General features: G+C 42.3%; 1 protein-coding gene across 7 annotated transcripts in view; it reads right to left on the bottom strand.

The window, feature by feature from the left end:
• MACROD2 (mono-ADP ribosylhydrolase 2) overlaps positions 1 to 17,657 on the bottom strand; it is a 1,034,078-nt gene that overhangs the window by 70,950 nt on the left and 945,471 nt on the right. For 6 of the 7 annotated variants that reach the window (XR_010302823.1, XM_064146159.1, XM_064146160.1 and 3 more), the window contains 2 exons: positions 15,290 to 15,373; positions 1,033 to 1,095 (listed from right to left, as the gene is read on the bottom strand). Coding sequence is in view for 6 of the 7 variants with exons in the window: in XM_064146159.1 (XP_064002229.1) it covers positions 1,033 to 1,095; positions 15,290 to 15,373 (147 nt within the window). In the remaining variant the exon portion in view is untranslated. The remainder of the gene's footprint in view (positions 1 to 1,032; positions 1,096 to 15,289; positions 15,374 to 17,657) is intronic. The other variant, XM_064146157.1, reaches the window with a different exon arrangement.

Below are 17,657 nucleotides of genomic sequence, written 5' to 3'. Positions count from 1 at the left end.
AAGAAGAAAACCCCTCATCAAATAAATTCTCCATCTAGTAAGAGCCACGATACAGTAAGCAAACCAGATAACTCACAAATCTAGGCCTTCTGTATTGCTTTTGTGGCACTTACTGGCTTGCCCTTTTCAGCTCAATCTTCCACAGACTGAAAACAATCCCTAAATCTGACTTAATAAAAATGCCCCAAAAAACAACACCCAATGAAAAGTTCAGAAGAAAAGTGCTCTCACGCTGGCTGAATTAAGCATGTGTAGGTATCATTCTGCACTGCAATGGGGAAAAAATAAACCAAACCAACCAACCAAACAAGAAAAGCAACGTGTTACATGTAATACTGGACTGTAAGAAATCCTTAAGAAAGGGGATTTTGATTGGCACTTCAGCTCTATTGATAACTGAGCCATTCGAGTTGTCTTTTGCATTGAACACAGTTGGGTAGGATGAAAAACACAACTGTAAACAGGAAAAAAAAAACAAAACCAAAAACAAAACCAGAAAAATCTACTGTGAACAGAAGCTGAGATTTCAGTTTAAAATACTGCACTTACTGTAACCTATAAGTGTGCCATCTGCAAAACCCACTGCTTGTGAACTCTGACTTTCATTTGCGGTATCTTTCCATGTGGATTTAAATCCTCATAACCCCTGAGACTAGTGTAGACAATTTATTAGAACTTGAAAATACCCTCTAAAAATCCTCAGAAGTACAATTTTCATTAAAGGAAGCCTGCTTCCTCCTTCTCCAAATTTCACTCCCCCTCCCCCCACTTCTGTTCTATGTGAATGGGGGAAAACTTACTTCTTTCTAGTTAGCTACAGGTAGCTCACCTTAAAGGGAGAAGACAGAGCTGGTGAATTAGAGGGGGAAGTCAGAATTCCTGCTCTGTGATACATTCATTCACAGTGAATGGAGCTCAGTCTCTAATGGGAGAACTGCTCAAGACCTGAGCTCATCTGGTGAAAATGTCCAAATGTTTCTCATCAGTAGCATTGTTCACCTAAGAAAGTCCTTTAAGGAGCTTGGAACAAACCTGCTTCTTGGCTCTGGGCCTTGGGTTCTTCGGTGTTTTGCTTCTCCTCAGTTTCATTACTACCTGTTGAGGAAAACACATAAAAATGATTTATATCTTTTTTATTGGTAACAGCAGCAGCAATATTAATTGTAACCAATTCAGCACAAAGTGCTAATTTACAGCAAGGTGCTGTGACAGAAGGGAGGAGATACAAACTGCAAAAACCTGCAAACATAGCCAATAACATTTAAGCCACTCGTATCATCACATCTCCAGCTGAGGAAGGCGGGTTTAGATTAAAGGTTTTATCTCAATAGGCACTCTGGAAATATCTGTGTACAAATAAAGGTATGTTTCCCCAAAACACTGTCTGCAATAGGTCAAATTGTTGTTTGATCTGAGTATTTTATCCAGGTTTTTTTTTACTAGGATTTTTTTCCTCAAATAACATTTCTGCAGGATCTTAGAAGTAGCTGAATTTCTGACTTGCAGAACCCATGGAAGGTAAGAATAGGAGGAGGAAATTGCTTTAACTCTGTTTTACAGCAAAAGGCACAATGCCACTTTGTGTGAAATGTAAAAAATGCATCACGAATGACTGCAATGAAGAGAGCAAAACAAGCCAAAGTAAAATTGCTGGGATTGAGCTTTTCCCCCCCTTGTTACATTCACATTCATTCCCAATTTTATCCACTACTTTGCTTTCACATTTGTTAGCCATTTTTCCCCCTCCAGCTCTCTTCAGAAATCAGGTACCAAACAGTGAATTACCACTGAGAAAAGTAATACCCTGGGGAATGTCTATGGACATGAGATCAAGCTCTCTTAACCTTTGCTTGGCCTGATTAGAAAGGTATCAGGAAGTCTGTATTTTCAATGATTTCTTTTAGCTTCATGATAATATTAGAGGCTGCCGTGCAGCATGCTGGATCAGATGTGATGGCTACATTCCCTTTTTTTCCCCAGCATGGTGAGATAGATGGTGAGAACAGCTGAGTACCAGCCTTAATGAGGGATTTGAAAACCTGGCTGCTGAACATATACACAGGAAGAAAGGAAGGTAATTCCTGGGCCAGTAAATGGCTTGGTAATGACACACTTTTTTCCCCCCCCCTGTGATCTTTTCTGGCTCCTGGGGTTTTTTTGATTGCAGCCTCTCTGAAGCATCACAGTTAAAAGTTCCTCACGCAAGCTCCTTGCTTTCACACAACACGTGGAGCCCGTTGAAGAGAACAGCAGTAGCCCAAATGCAGTGAGGTGGCTGGAAGCAAAGCAGGGAAGGCGTGTGTTTTTCAGAAGCACATGTATATCTAATGGCACGCTGCACTCTGCTAATATTTAAAGGCTGAAGAACGACTCTCTCTCCTTTTCCAGCAGGCAATACATCCTGGCATCCAGCAGATGGGACTAGTGGAGAAGTATTTCCAGGCTGACCCTGCAGAGAGCTGCTCTCGGGAGAAAAGGAGATGGAGCAGGAGTTTGACACTCCACCTGAGAGCCAAGAGGTAGCAAGGGAGCGTCAGATGGCCATCCCTAGGAACATGGCCCTCTTGCCGCCTCAGTAACAATTCTGTAACCACCCTTAATGGATGATGAGCTATAGTAATTTCTTAGCATCTCACAACTGTGAGCTCTAACCTGTGAAAAACTGCACTGCATGGGTGATCAAAATGGCTTGATAACACCAGGTGGGTTTTTTCCCCCTCCTCAACCTGAAATGAAACAGTGCCTTTTTCAAAACCGGTGTTCTGTCCATCCATGCTCTGTAGAAGAACTGCATGCAAAACAGGCAGCTAGCTGTACTAGAGAGTAAACTTTTCTCTCTCCCTCCCCGTTCTGTTTTAAAAACAGGGACTTGGGACTTGCAGCACACAATTAACAAACATGGGGGAAAAGACTCGTCGCATCACCAGGATGCATTTCAAAGGGAAAGCCACCCGGCTTTGAAGCTGTGAAAAGCAAGAAGACATTCAAACCAACCCTGTAACACCAGGCTGCAGTGAGGCTTCAAAAATCTTTACCATCAGGCCAGACCCAAAGAGGATACTGCACCGCTAGAGTGCCAGAGCAGAAAGGATTTCACTGTAGCCAAGTGCAACATGTCTGGCTTTGCATGGAAGGACTTTACATTAAAAAAAGCAGGTCAGGCTTAAACAGTAACTGCCAATGCACCACTGAAATCATTGCAGCAATTGCCTCACTACATTCACAACATTTTACTCCATTTCCAGACTATATTCATTTCGACATCCGTTATAATGAGCACGGCCATAACCCTGAGTTCTTTGGCTAAAACCAGGCCTTTCAAGGATTCATTAATGTTTATTGCAGAGGGACTACATCTCTCATTAAAGCCACTTACTCAGGGGCAAACTTCAGCTACAAAAGGAAGTTTAAATGATCATCAGGTTCATCAGATTATGAGATAAGGCACATATTCATCAGCATGTTTTGTCACCTCTAAGTCCATTATTTCACTGCATGTTCAGTGTTTATAATTGGCATAATAGAACAATAATTACAGCACTATATATTGGATTCTCAACATGTTTTCCATTCTAACACTTCATTTTGTTCCTTTAGAAAGAAAATGTAAAAGACTTGAAGCAGAAGCTTCACCTCTTGTACTCTGACCCAGGCCAACAGACTGACTGGATCGTGACATGAAAATTAATCTCAATCAGCATATTGAAGGTACGTGTTGTGCCTGCCAAGTCACTTTGACAGAATTAGAGTAAAGGAAATGCTGAAAAAATGATCCTCGTGTAAATGACTTGCAGAAGGAAGGGTTAAGCTCTGCTTGGCCCAGAGAATCTCCTCCTTTCAGGAGAAAGGAAGGAAGTAGAGTATGAATACACCGATGTGAAAGCAAACTATAGAGGGGAGAAAGGACTACTCCCAAAGTATCTGACAAACAGTTTTCGTCAGCTTTTAAAAATCCTTCTAATGAGGCTCTGAGTGTCTTCTACTGATGAAGAATCTTTCTGTAATTATTGCTCTGCATTGGAGCTGCACAGAGAGCTAACGGAAAGGCTTTAAGCAGCACAAGCTCAAGGCAAAGAGCTGGAGATACATTTTACAAGAGTAGAGAGTTGATTTTTCACCATATTTCTATTCACCCTGGCTCTCCTTTTTTTCCAGGCAGAAGAGCCAGACCTAGTGCACTTCCCCTGAGTCCTCCCCATGACATTATTAATAACAAAAATGTCTTTTCCACTGGATGGCCTCTACAGTGTCTGCCATCCTTTTCTTTCTGCTGCTGCAGCAACTGGCAATTGCATTTCCTTCAGGTGAAAGCTGTCCTCACAGTATCTGCTTTTCTATTACACCAGTAATTGAACAGCAAAGGAGACAGAAAAAGTGGCCACTGACATGTCATGCCATTTTAGGCTAGCAAATGTAAATGATTTTGAGCCACATCAAAAGACAAATGGGAACATCTGTTTCTTTTCCTTGGAATGGCAGTCAGCTGAGAAAACAGGAATTTGAGAATTACAGTGGCACTGTACTGAGAAAATAAGCACAGCAGACGCTTAAATGCTTAGTTCTGGCCCTATATTTTGCTTTCCCTTGTCAAGCTGACTACTTACTGACAGGCACTTGCTCCCTCCTCTTACCTCTGAGATCAGCAAGAAAAATCCCAACACACACACACACACACAACGGTATATACACCTTCACTTATGTTTGGTAGAACCCAGGCTAAACAGTGATCAATCAGCACACTCAGCAAGCTGGTAGAGCAAGCAGCACTTCTAACCAAACTGGAAAACCAGATACTCTGAGAGTCTGCTCGCTTTACGTTAAGGAGAGGTATTTAGCATGCACAGCAATACTCCGGCTGCACTAGCAGCCCCAAAACAAAGCAGATGATAGGAAAAATAATATGCCAGCAGTCAGATGGGAGAGGGCTGGGACAAGATCCCTCTGAAAGTCCAGAGGACAGATTCTCAGCAGTGCAGCAGTGTGGTTTTTACTGTTGTCTCGGCGAGAGCCTGGAGGCACATGCCTTTTCACATCTTCAACTGCTCTCGCAACAAACGGGGCAAGTCAAAAATATTAATAGCCTGCTGGCCTCTTGGCTCTTCCCATTACAGAGCTGAACAAGTGCCACAGAATTTTGCTCACAGACCTACTTCTCTTCAGCAATGCCTTTCTTCATGAGCAGCTAGTTACTTACTTAGAACTGGGGCTAAAGTCTCAAAAACTGCTTCAAAAGAATACACTTTCCAGGACAAAACAGAATTGCAGGCAACGTATTTTTAGTTAAAGGAAGAAACTCTGCTAGTCTGCTTTATTCCTCCCATACAGATGTTATTAACAATAAAAATATTTTCACCACAAAGAAAGTTGTAGTTACATCATTTGTATCACCCATAATGTGTCAACAGAGTACGGTTCCTCCAAATGACCTCCTCTTTCCTAGAGCTGAAATAAAAGAGACAGAGGGCAAATACTCAGGCCCACAGCTTTTTTTGCCACTCACACATATCTACATCCACACCACATCCCTGAGCACCAGGTCTGACCCTGTTACCTCCCCATATAGCTCTCACCATGCAAGTGTGGGTGCATCCTCTGGTTCTCCAGGTGGCCAGTGACCATAGATCTCTCCTGTGGTTTGCCCTGCCAATCTCTCCTCAAGCTGCACCACGCTTCGATGGCAAAATGCAAATAACCCCCACAAGATCTGGCAGACAAAGGATGCCAGTTTTGAACTCTCTTTTTTACAGTACAAAAATATTGCCACTGTAATCAGACTAATGATATGAAGGCCCTTCTAGGCGAGCAGGGAAACTAATTAAGAGAAAATTAAAAATACAGGCATTGATCTTACAGCTGTTACATTCTGCACATGAGTAGACGTGCTGGCTTCAGCAAAACTCCTGCAGTATGAGAAAAAAGCACACATATATCCATGCATACACTCAAGATCACACAGCCTGCAACCATTTTCAGAGTGTTTCAGTGGCAAAACGATATCAGACGTTAAGCAAGGAGCACATACACACAAAGGCCATTACTGCAGAACTATAAACACGTTAAAATGAATCATTAGGGTGGTAGCCCAAGGTTACAGAACATTTTTCAGTTTGCATTTTAATTTCTTTTAATTAAATTATGATTTAGGTCATTTTTAATCACTACTTGTATATAACCCCTTTGGGGTAAATTTGGAGAAGGGTTACTAGAGAGTCATCTGAAGTAATTGTCTAATGAGACTTCTCTCTCTGCTGCTCCAATCACTTCCCTCACTGCAGACACCGGCCTGAACACTGCTGTCACTGCACCCAGCCTGGCCAAATTATCAGCCCAATAAATAACAGGTTTTCATTTTCAGCCAACGTTTTGTCAGGAATTGTCAAGGAGTGTGGGAAAAGAATGGAAAAAGAATGAGAAAAATAGCTCTTGAGGATTACCTCAGAAGTTAAAAATAACACTATTGTATTGCACCTATTTAAAGTCCTGAGGAATATAGGAAGGTAATCTAAAGCCCGCTGAAGTCACTAGGTGTGTTCCCCTTGCCTCATTCCTCTGTGGATCACAAGGCAAGCAACTTGGCTTCATTATATCTTTCCTGGCTAGGGGAGAACCAGAGGACAACAGATACAGCATCAAATTAAGTGCTTGGAAGACATGAGCATTCAGATTCGCCCCAAGCCACTTCATACGTAACCTGGCTGGGAATGTTGTGCTGGGCTGGTTTTCCAGTAAGTGTAATTCTTGTGTCTTGTGTGTAGCATGGCTCAGAGTTTGCAATATAGATGAGACATCTAAAATTTCTTTGCCAAATATGTGGATCACTGTTATTTCTGAAGATCTGTAGCTGTGACGGTTCAAAACAAATGCAAGTAGGCATCTCCTGGAAGCTTGAGTTGTCCAACAGAATCAAAATGTGGACCATCATACACAGCCTGTACAGAGGACAAAGATACAACTGGCATTTGACTGCACAAAGTACACATGCTGTGCTGCACCGGTATTACCATTGTTAGCACAGCATACAGAGGTGGACAGAAATCATGCCAGTGGTTCACGACCTGCCAGTCTGACCTCAGTGCCAGGAAAGGTTATGGAGCAAGGCATCCTGAGTGCTAGCACACCACACATAACAAGACAACCAGGTGACCTGGCCCTGTCAGCATGACTTTAGACTCATATAATGTTTTGGGCTGGAAGGGACCTCCAAAGGTCATCTAGTCCAACCCCCTTCTGCAGCAAGCAGAGACATCCTCAACTGGATCAGGCTGCCCAGAGCCCTGTTGAGCCTCACTCTCAATATCTCCAGGGATGGGACCTCAACCATCTCTCTAGGCAACCTCTTCCAGTGTTCCACTACTCTCATGGTAAAGAGCTTGTCCCCAACAGCCAATTTAAACCTGCTCTGCTCTAGTTTGAAGTCACTGCCTCTTGACCTATCACTGCAGGACTTTGTAAACAGTCTTTCTCTATCCTTTTTGTAGACCCTCTTTCAGGTACTGGAAGGCTGCTATTAGGTCTCTCCAGAGCCTTCTCCAAGCTGAACAACCTCAGCTGCTTCTTTCTGTCCCCATAGGAGAAGTGTTCCAACCCCTGATCATTTCCTGGATGAGAGGATTGATAGAGTGCACCCCCAGTAAGTTTGCAGATGACACCAAGCTGGATGGCTGTGTCAATCAGCTGGATATTACCACAGAAACAAACATTCTGGTTGGAAAAGACCCTCTGGACCACCAAGTCCAACCAATGCTAGGAAACAGTTCTTGAGTGTCAGGGGTCCCAAACATTGGAATGGTCTGTCCAGGGCAGTGGAGTCACCGTCCCTGGGGGTCTTCAAGCAGTGTGTGGACCTGGCACTTAGGGACACAGTTTAGTGTTTAGGGCTCAGGGCTCCCTGACTCCTCACTCTACAGGTAGTCCCAGTTAAGAGACAGAGGAAGAAAGGGACCCCATATGTGACAGTGCACAATATGGTTACAAATTTTATCAATGTTCTAATGTCCATTTATTATTCATTAATACTTCCCTGGTGTGCCTAAGAGACCAGGCAACTGCATATCATTAACGACTGTGGCACAGCTTCTTTTCCAAGCTGCAGTCAAAATAAAACATGAGACCAATTTCAATGGTTTTGCATATAGGTCACAAAATCATGTGGTGTAGCATTGTGACAAAGTGAAGAAGGGGACAAGAAACCACACAGGCAATCACACTTGTTAAAACCAGCATAAAACACAGATCAAGTGGTGCACTATTTTACATCAGTATTTCATCATTAAGGGACTAGCCCTATCTTCTGCACTGGACCTGAACATTCATGATGGCTTATGGTGATTCACATCATGGTTAGAAATGAGAAATTAATTCCTTGACAGATGAGGCCTCTGCAGGTACGCTGGTTTGTCACCCTGTATAACTCTCTGCTGACATCATTGTATTAGTCACTTTAGCAACTCAGTATTTTGTACCTTAGCTCATCTCAGAATGAAAATCTGATCTGAATCATCTAGGGTGAAAACAGGAATTTGTAACTGTTTGTCTGGTCTGGTTTACAGACACGTTCGTTCAGCTGCTAACAGAAGCCCAACTGGTCAACACAACATCACTGCACATGACCTGTGGAGGCCAAAATGAGCTGTGTTTAAAAAGTTGTTTTGTGTACCACTGCACAGCAATTTAATGAAACAGTAGAAGCCACCTCAACAATGAAAAGAATCTAAGGAGGGTTTGCTCAGACAGCAAATACAAATGAAAATTGAGATAACATCCTGTCCTTCCCCTGGCTAAGTGGAAGGTGATCACCTGATATTCTGAGAGCTGTAATCAGTCAAAACAGATGGCAGACTTCAAAACAGAAGTGAAAAAAAAGAAGCTATCAACCAAAATTGATATTTCAATATCACTTTAAATATAACCAATCCATATTAAGGTGAAACATTTCACAGACATGTTTGATACACTTGCTTCTCAGTGAATTTCTTCTGTAGTCCTTTATCTTCATTTAAAATTTTACTTAAGGATTTGGTTTGGTGGCAAAAATAAAATAGAAACCTCTAAGATATCTTAATAAGAAGCAGCACTTTTGAGGCTGAATAAGAGAATGTGCATTTTTGAAGTATAATCATGTGTCTAGATTTTCATTTTTAGTAGACTACAAGAGGAGCAGAAATTTACTGAAGACTGTTGCTGCCCTGTGCTATGCAAAAGAAGAAATGTGGCTACAATTTTCAATGATAGCAGGATTGCTTGCTATAAACTTGAAGAACATTTTAAAATTAATCAGAAGTTGAATACAGTTAATATTAACACATACCTTAATGAGGGGGACAACCAGGCCTGCATAGTGTCAGAAAGCCCTGAGGACAGACATCATTGTGTAATGATAACACACAGCTGCAGTTGTGCACATGGCCCCAGCCACAGGGATGATTAAGCCTACCCTGGAGGAAAGCAGGACAAGTACCAAGCACTGCTGCCCTTTGCGGGTGCACACACCATATCCATCCCTCTCTAGGAAGCCAGAGAGTGAGCTGCAAAGCTGCAAAATCCATGAGATATAGATAGAGGGAGAGAGATATACATATGCATGAAGGAGACCCAGGAAGGGGAAGCCTTATACTGCTCTCACATCTAAAGGACTAAGCTGTAAAATGAGTTTCAATTTCTGTTCCCAAGACTATGCACTTGTCATTGGACAGAAGCTTTTCTGGGAGAGGGGATGAGGAGCTAGAGTGTCTCCCACTTGGAGAGCATCCTACCTAATTGCTGTGACCTGCTGAGGCAATAAGTTGTCAAAATAAAATGCAACTCATTTCACCTCACTTTTACTGGAGACTCCTGTCACTAGATTGACATCTCTCATGGACAGAGCAGGGCAGGAACCTCGTGGCGAACATTAGACTCCTGACACTGCTGAGCAACATCTCAGGTATTTGATGTTGTCCCTGAAATCCAAGGGGTTGATAATGCAGTGACCTCATCAGCCAAAGGAACCAACTCTACCACCTATCTTAAAGGTGATTTGTGTTCATTTTGACCCTCCTGGCTGGGCTTATTCATCAAACTGCTCTTCTTCCCACCAAGTGAACAGAAAGCAGACAAAGTTCATCCTAGATGAGCAATTCCAACAGACCAGCTCCTCAGACATATACCGAGCTAAGGTGATTGGGTGAGACCAACAACCTGTCAATCTATCAGGAAGAACCTGTTTGTTCATTCTGGAAGCTTATGAGAAAAGCTGGAGCAACACAACCTCCAGTTCTGCCTTCTCATTCCTCTACAAAGGGAAAAGAGGATCTTGAACTTGATAGGCACAGGAATTACTTCTGCTGCACAGATTGAGTACCTTTCTCATAGAGATTAGGCATTTGTGCTGCTCTTATTAGATATATTAGTTGCCTTTCATGCAATACTGATCACCTGCAGACCACGGTGGAAGCGAGTGGGGCAGCTTTTGGGCAAGCTCCATTTTGTGTCTGAGAAATCCTGCAAGGAAGGAAAGGGCAAGCAGTTTTGCTCCTCCTAGTATCAAAAAATCTACTGCACACACTTCACAGTTCAGTAAATACAGGAGGACACTCGAGACGACAGCTAATGGAAATAAGGCACACTTTACATTTTTGTATTGTTAAGACTTTCTGCAGAGAAGGGCAATGAAGCTGGGGAATAAGTCTTATGAAGAGTGACTGAAGGAGCTGGGGCTCTGAAGTTTGAAAAAGAGGAGGCTGAGGGGAGACCTCATTGCTGTCTACAGCTACCTGCAAGAACATTGTGGAGGGCTTGGTGCTGGTCTCTTCTCACAGGTAAATAGTGAAAGAACAAGAGGGAATGGCCTTAAGTTGCAAGTGGAGAGATTTAGACTAGATATTAGGAATTCTTTATTTCCAACAAGATTGATCAGGCATTGAAATGAGCTGCCCAGAATGATGGTTGAATCAGCAAGCTGGATGTGTTTAACAGTTGTTTGGATGTGGTGCCTGGGGATATGGTTTAGGGTGAACCTTGTAGAGTAGGGATATGGGTTGGACTCAGTGATCCTGGGCGGCTTTTCCAACTTGAATGTTTCTGTGATTTCTGTGACTTGTAAAACTCTTTGCTTTTGCTCAGTGACAACCAGTAGGATGAGAACAGGTGAGCTGTGGCATTTGTGCTAACTGGTGGCTGCTATGCTGTGACAATTATCACCATTTTATGTAATTGCTTTAGGGTGGTATTATGAAACTACTGAAGTTTTATTTGGTGCCAAACATATTTGTCTCACCTGAGACTTTACAATCAATCACTGAGTGCACCCTACTGAGGCAAATGGCAAAATTATCACTGTCAGATTTTGCTCTCCCAGGACCTAGAAAAGGGGCAGGGGGAGAAGGAGAAAATTGCACTGCATGTTTACACATGTCAAACCTGAAATACTGCAAGGAACCTGGGACTAAAGAATGTTTCTCCGTGTATCCAGTCTATCCCCAGATAATAACCTGTGCTACAATGAAAAACTGCTGAATATAACTGTTGACAGGGGAATCTGCTATGCAGTTCACACTTGCTTTCCCCTATCAATGGTCTGAAGGCAGAGAACAATATATCTAATAGCATAATAACAGACACCATTAATACTTTAGAGGTTTGGTATAAAATTGCTTTCATTAGCATGTCAAGTGTTTATTTTAGCTTAGTGCAAAACAAGCTCCTTGCATACAGACGCTTACTCGACTTTCCCTGATTGCAGAGAGGGTAATAACGAAGGAGACTACTTTCCCTGATCTTCTGTTGATGTCTCTGCATGCACTGAAAAGATATTGCTCCATTAGCTCTACCCAGTGAATCTGCTTGGTGTGCTGCAGAAAAATATGGCAGCAGAAATATTACTCAGCTCAGAGGAATAGTCTTTACAGACTTCCACAAGAGCACGCGTGAGGCTGTTAAACCAGCAAGTTGTATTCCCATCTTCAGTCTGAAAGAATACTGACAGCTGCCTAAGTAGATTGAAAAGTATTTGGTTCTTCCTGTGCCTCGGTGTATAGTTGTTAAGTATTTTATCTCTAGTCACGTTACCAAGGGGAAAATAATTTCTCCTGTTAAATGTAATCATCTTTTGGCTTCCTTTTATTGCTAAAAGGAGTATGATCAGAGGGCTGGAGCACCTCTCCTACAATGACAGGCTGAGAGAGTTGGAATTGTTCAGTTGGAAGAAGAGAAGGCTCCAAGGAGACCTTACTGTGGCCTTCCAATATCTGAAAGGGGACCTAAAAGAAAGCTGGTGAGGGACTTTTTAGGGTGTCAGGTAGTGATAGGACTAGGGGGAACAGATCCAAGCTAGAGAAGGGTAGCTGTAGATTAGACATCAGGAAGTTCTTCACCATGAGGGTCGTGAGACACCGGATCAGGTTGCTCAGGGAGGTGGTGGAAGCCTCATCTCTGGAAGTTTTCAAGGGCAGGTAGGATGAAGCTCTGAGCAACCTGATCTAGTGTGAGATGTCACTGCCCATGGCAGGAGAGGCCAGAACTGGAGGATCCTTGAGGTGCCTTCCAACCCTGACAATTCTGTGATTCTGTAAGGGTTGGGACTTTGTTTGTTTGCTGGTTTGTTTTTTTTTTGGGGGGGTGGTGGTTTTTTTTTTTTGGTTGGTATTTTTTTCTTTGTGGGTTTCTAAACTGGGGATAGTTTAGGCACCCCAAAGTTAAAACATGCTGAATACAAGGCAATTCAGTTTTATCATCAAGGAAATTCAACAAAGTTGACCTCAGAGAGAGTTTGGCTTTCCTGTGTTTTATTTGCTACTGTTTACCTGTCCTAGCTAGTCAGGAGTTCTTTCAAAAAGACAAAAGGCAGCACTTAGGAAGTGGGGACAAACGCCAACCTAAATAAAACCACTCAGACATGTAGTTCTGGTTCACGGCACAGTTTTCATAATCTTCAAGGCTCCACATGAAAAGTTTAATTAGTCAAACCCAACAGCTAATAATCACACCAGCAGAAGCTAAATCCCATTCTCAGACAAATGTGTGCAAATCCCATTTTCTCAAACGGCAGTGGCTCACAGGTGTGTTGCATTAGACTCCAGCCACTCAGCAGCTTTAGAGGAATTCAGTGTCTGGAGCCTAACTGCTTGATTCCTCCTCAGAACAGAGGCTCAGGTAATGCCACAGAAATCAGAGCCAGGTTTCTTCCCCAGCCCCCTTCAGCAAACACTTCAATTATCCTTCTTTCTAAACCCCAGCCTCCTCCCCTCACATCACAACAACAATCCTCAAATCTAAATTTAGACAGTCCTAAACTTTACAGGGCTGATTCCTGCCTAGGGAGATGCAGGCTCCAACACTGGCTAGATTAAATTCTGCAGCAGTGATTATGTGTTACAGGCCTCAATTCTGCATCAGCAAAATCTACTGTGTGGCATCCAACCCAAGGAATTCAGGCATTTTACAGCTCCAGGCAATGTATTGCCAGACCGTTTACCTCAGCCTTCTAACTCCTTTGTTTATGCTCCACAAAGTGAACTGTAGGTCACCAGGAAGCATTGACAGGCACAGTAAACGAAGAAACTGTGTCTAGCAAGCCACAGAGACACGTAGTAGAGAAGAGGATGCTCTCTACAACTACCTGAAGGGAGGCTGTAGGCAGGTGGGGGGTTGGTCTCTCACACAACCAATGACAGAAGGAGGGGACACAGTCCCAAGCTGCACCAGGGCAGGTTTAGGCTGGACATAAGGAAGAAACTTTGCAGAAAGAGTGACTGGCATTGGAATGGGCTGCCCAGGGAGGTAGTGGTTGTCACTGTCCCTCGAGGTGTTTGAAAAGAGACTCGATGAGGCACTTAGTGCCATGGTTTAGATAATTAGAAGGTGTCAGGTGATAGGTTGGACTCAATGATCTCGAAGGTCTTTTCCAACCTGTGATTCTGTGATCAGTTATTGCTCCAACGGAAGGAAAAACTTACAGTTTTATAACACTTTCTCTCCTTTTTTTTCCCTCTTAAGACATTGATACAATGAAAGCTTTTAGTCACACTCCATATAAAAATATGCCATAAAACCTATTATTGTTTTGCCTGTTTAGGAATATGGATAATGACACTGTGATCCCACATGCTGTTTAGCCTGCATACCAACTGACATGTGGTTTGTCATCACTGAATTCTCTAATCCAAACGTTAAATTGGTATTTTAATTTCAGCTGGGTTTAGTGCAGCATGAAAGAAAAGACAACCAGTCAGGATGAGATTTCTTGGGTTCCCCAACACCTTCCAGGCGATGACAGCTATTGCTTTAAGTACTTGCCATTAACAACCAGTCAAAATGTTAGTGACAGGATGTTACTAGCAGTTACTTAAAGTGATAGATGTTAACATTTTTCTGCTCTTTATGACTCACACTATACCCCAGTCTGAACATTTTAGGAGCTGAATGCACAGCGCTAGGTCAAAATGATGAAGACCATGGAGCCACTGGTTGAGGTGCAGAATGAGATGTGTCATGTGAAGAACATTAGGTTCCACGATAACGAACTGCCATGGCTTAAAGATTGAGGTTCATCCTTTTAACTGTTTCACATAAGAGAAATTCTCCACCATTGGGGCATTTTGCTCTTCCAAATACAGGAGAACCACAGGAAACTCTGCCCTCTGAAAATAAGTCTTTGATGTTAATATCCTTTAACGACTCTTCCAATGACTTACAGATTAAGAACAGATACTCTCACCCAATTTTAGAGCAACCTAGACCACACCTACTTCCATACACTTCAACAAGCTGCCCTGCAAAGCCCCAAGTCCACAGGAATAACACAATAGGCAGACTTGCAAGCACTTGTGACTTCTGATCACAGAATATGTCTGTAATACAGCATAGACACCATAACTGGAAAGAAGGATACAGCTAAAATTCCTTGTACAAAAGGAAAGTAAGGATTTTATTGCTCTGCATTTTGCAGCAGATAGCCAATTTACCTGACCAACTTAATCAGCCCTGCACAATACACTTTGTATTCTCTATTATTGATCACATAAAGCCCAAAGAGCTTAGAGAGAAAGCAGCAAAGGTTTCTCATTATATATCAGCAACAATCAGCAGCCCATCACGTCAAAATGGCATCTGTAATTCTGAACCTACCTTGAGATGAAATACACTCCAGAAGAATTACAGTCTTATGGTTGAGGCCAAAAGGAATTTTCCAGGTGTGTGCAAATGACATTCTTAAATCAAAAATTTCCAGTGCTTTCCCAAGAATTCAGAGTAGAACTTTCTCCCCAGACTGCAAAACTGATTAATAGCTCTGAAAAGCTGTCAGATTGCCTACCTTCAGCATCATCTTGCAGGTCCTCAGGCTGCTCTGCTTTGCTCTTTGTGGGAGATGGAGGCTGGTGTTTCGGTTCCAATCCTTCTTTAAACATAAAGAAAATTATTATTTAAAATGACATATTATTTTGATTTTATTTTTCCTAGTGCATCACTTATGACCACACCCGGGAGTACATTTTGCATCAGCACTCCAGTATCCAATACCTATCATTCTGTTACTAAAATTAATTACTGCATCATCTGCTACAAAAAGTCTGTGCTAGTTTGAAGCAGGCTAGAATGTTTCGGTGAGAAAAACTAGATAATTGGCTGTGAAAGGAAAACAATGGTGATGTCTCCTTCCCTCAGAGTCTCGCTGAAGAAGAATGTAAACATTAGATAACACTTTGGCCATTTTGTCTTCACTCTCGGTCTGGGCTCTGGCTGAGCTACATCTCCCTAACCTCATCTGCCACTAACTTTCCTTCTTAACCTCTTGGCTGAACCTCTTTTCTTCCTGAGGACTGGGGTAAGGTTGAGAGGGGCAGGGGGAAGGTGCAGGGGTGGTTGAGAGCCCCTCCTGGGGACTCAGGTTTCTGGGAGGGGAGTTGTGCTTCTGTATTACTTTTACCTTGTATATTTCTGTCTATAACTGTATATACTGTAAATATCTGCTTGTATATTGTGCTAGCTGTAAATAAATAGCTTCATTTATATTCCCAGAACCGGCTGAGTCTAGTCTGGGTACCTTCTAAAGTGTGGGGGGGCAGGTAGCACCCAAACCACCACAAAGTCATAATAGGAATCTTTCAGTTTGGACTGGACTTCTCCTAACTTTCACATAACAGTGGTGACAAAAGCTCATACTTAAATAATGTACTTCCTCACCAGCTCTTAATCACTTCAGAAATAAAACATTTAATAATCCTTTAATTTGTAGTTTTTAACATTATATATTAGATTGCATTATGGAGAAATACTCCAAATGAAATGATTTTTCCTTCTCAGATCAATTCTCCACTCAATACTATAAGAGAATAGCAAATGAACATTGACTGAAATGAATAATGAAATGAAAAGCAGGGAAGCAAGTCTGATAGAGAAGTAAAGTTAAGGAAATGAAAGCTTTAGGAGATAAAAATATTCTGGTTGAAAAAAAAAAGAAGGAATCTGCTCCAACCTTTCAGACAGAAAGCAAAAGGAAGATGGAGTAAAAGGAAAACCTCCCGAGGAAAAACAGTACTTGAAGGCAATTAAGTTTAAGATCTCTCACTGACGTTCAGAGTGTTTAATATTAGTTGCTCAATTTTTTTAAATTATGAACTTTTTCCACAAGACTTTCAAAATACCCTGTCATCTCAACATAAAGGACTACATTCCAGTGCATTCCCTGTGATAGACCTTCAGGCACGAACTAGCTGCACAGGAAGTCTGTGGGTATAAAAGGGAGGCCAAGCTGGAAAGGAACCACAAAAGGTATTTGCACATGAAGATAGTTAACGAAAGCAGGTTCACATTGTTGCTTAACTACGAAGGCAGAGAACGGCAGGCTACCAAAACTCAATTCATTGCACTTATTGAATCTCTTCAACCACAGCTAGAAAATGACTTTCTGTCATTTGACCTTCTGTGAAATCTCCGGTTCCCTGTGGCCAACTGAGGGTTTGGGGGAAGGAGAAGCCTAAAGTGAACATACTTTTGTGCATGCTGGAAAGAAACTGTGACCACTTGTAACAGGGAAATTTAGGAAGACACACAACTTCATTTCACGGAATCACAGAACTAACCACATAGGAAAAGACCTTTGAGATCATCAAGTCCAACCTATTACCCAATACCATCTAATCAACTAAACCATGGCACTTATCACAAAGCACACCATATTCTGTAATATACTCTATGCAATGGGCAGAAGTTTGGCATCACTTCACCGCACCTGATTGGCACATTGTGTGGCTTTAATTAATTGCTCACTCACACAGAACCTTACAGAATCACAGAACCTTTGAGGTTGGAAGGGACCCCCAGAGATCATCGATTCCAGTCAAAAGTCTGTGTACTAGAATGCTTGCTGTGGTTCTTGATGCTGTGAGAAATATATGTTTGATCCGATCAATTCGTGGCAAGGGGTCACAGACAGGGAGGAAGAGGGATTCTGAATAAAACTGCATTCCTGCTTGCACCACCATCAAAGGCATGCAATAGGCTTAAGATAAGAGTAATAAGTAAAGATTGGCAAAGGAGGAAGGCATGTGGAAGAGACAGCCTTTTGCATAAGCAAAGGGAAGGGGGATTTGAATGGAAATGCATTCCTCCTTGTGCCACCTTTCTGCATGAGCAAACAGAAGAACAAAAAGGAATTTGAAGTTCATGGGGACAACACTTAA

The sequence above is a fragment of the Pogoniulus pusillus genome, chromosome 7, assembly GCF_015220805.1.
Source record: "Pogoniulus pusillus isolate bPogPus1 chromosome 7, bPogPus1.pri, whole genome shotgun sequence".
NCBI classification, from domain to species: Eukaryota; Metazoa; Chordata; class Aves; order Piciformes; family Lybiidae; genus Pogoniulus; species Pogoniulus pusillus.
The sequence above is the reverse complement of the archived record's forward strand: the minus strand, read 5'-3'. Positions and strand labels throughout refer to the sequence as shown.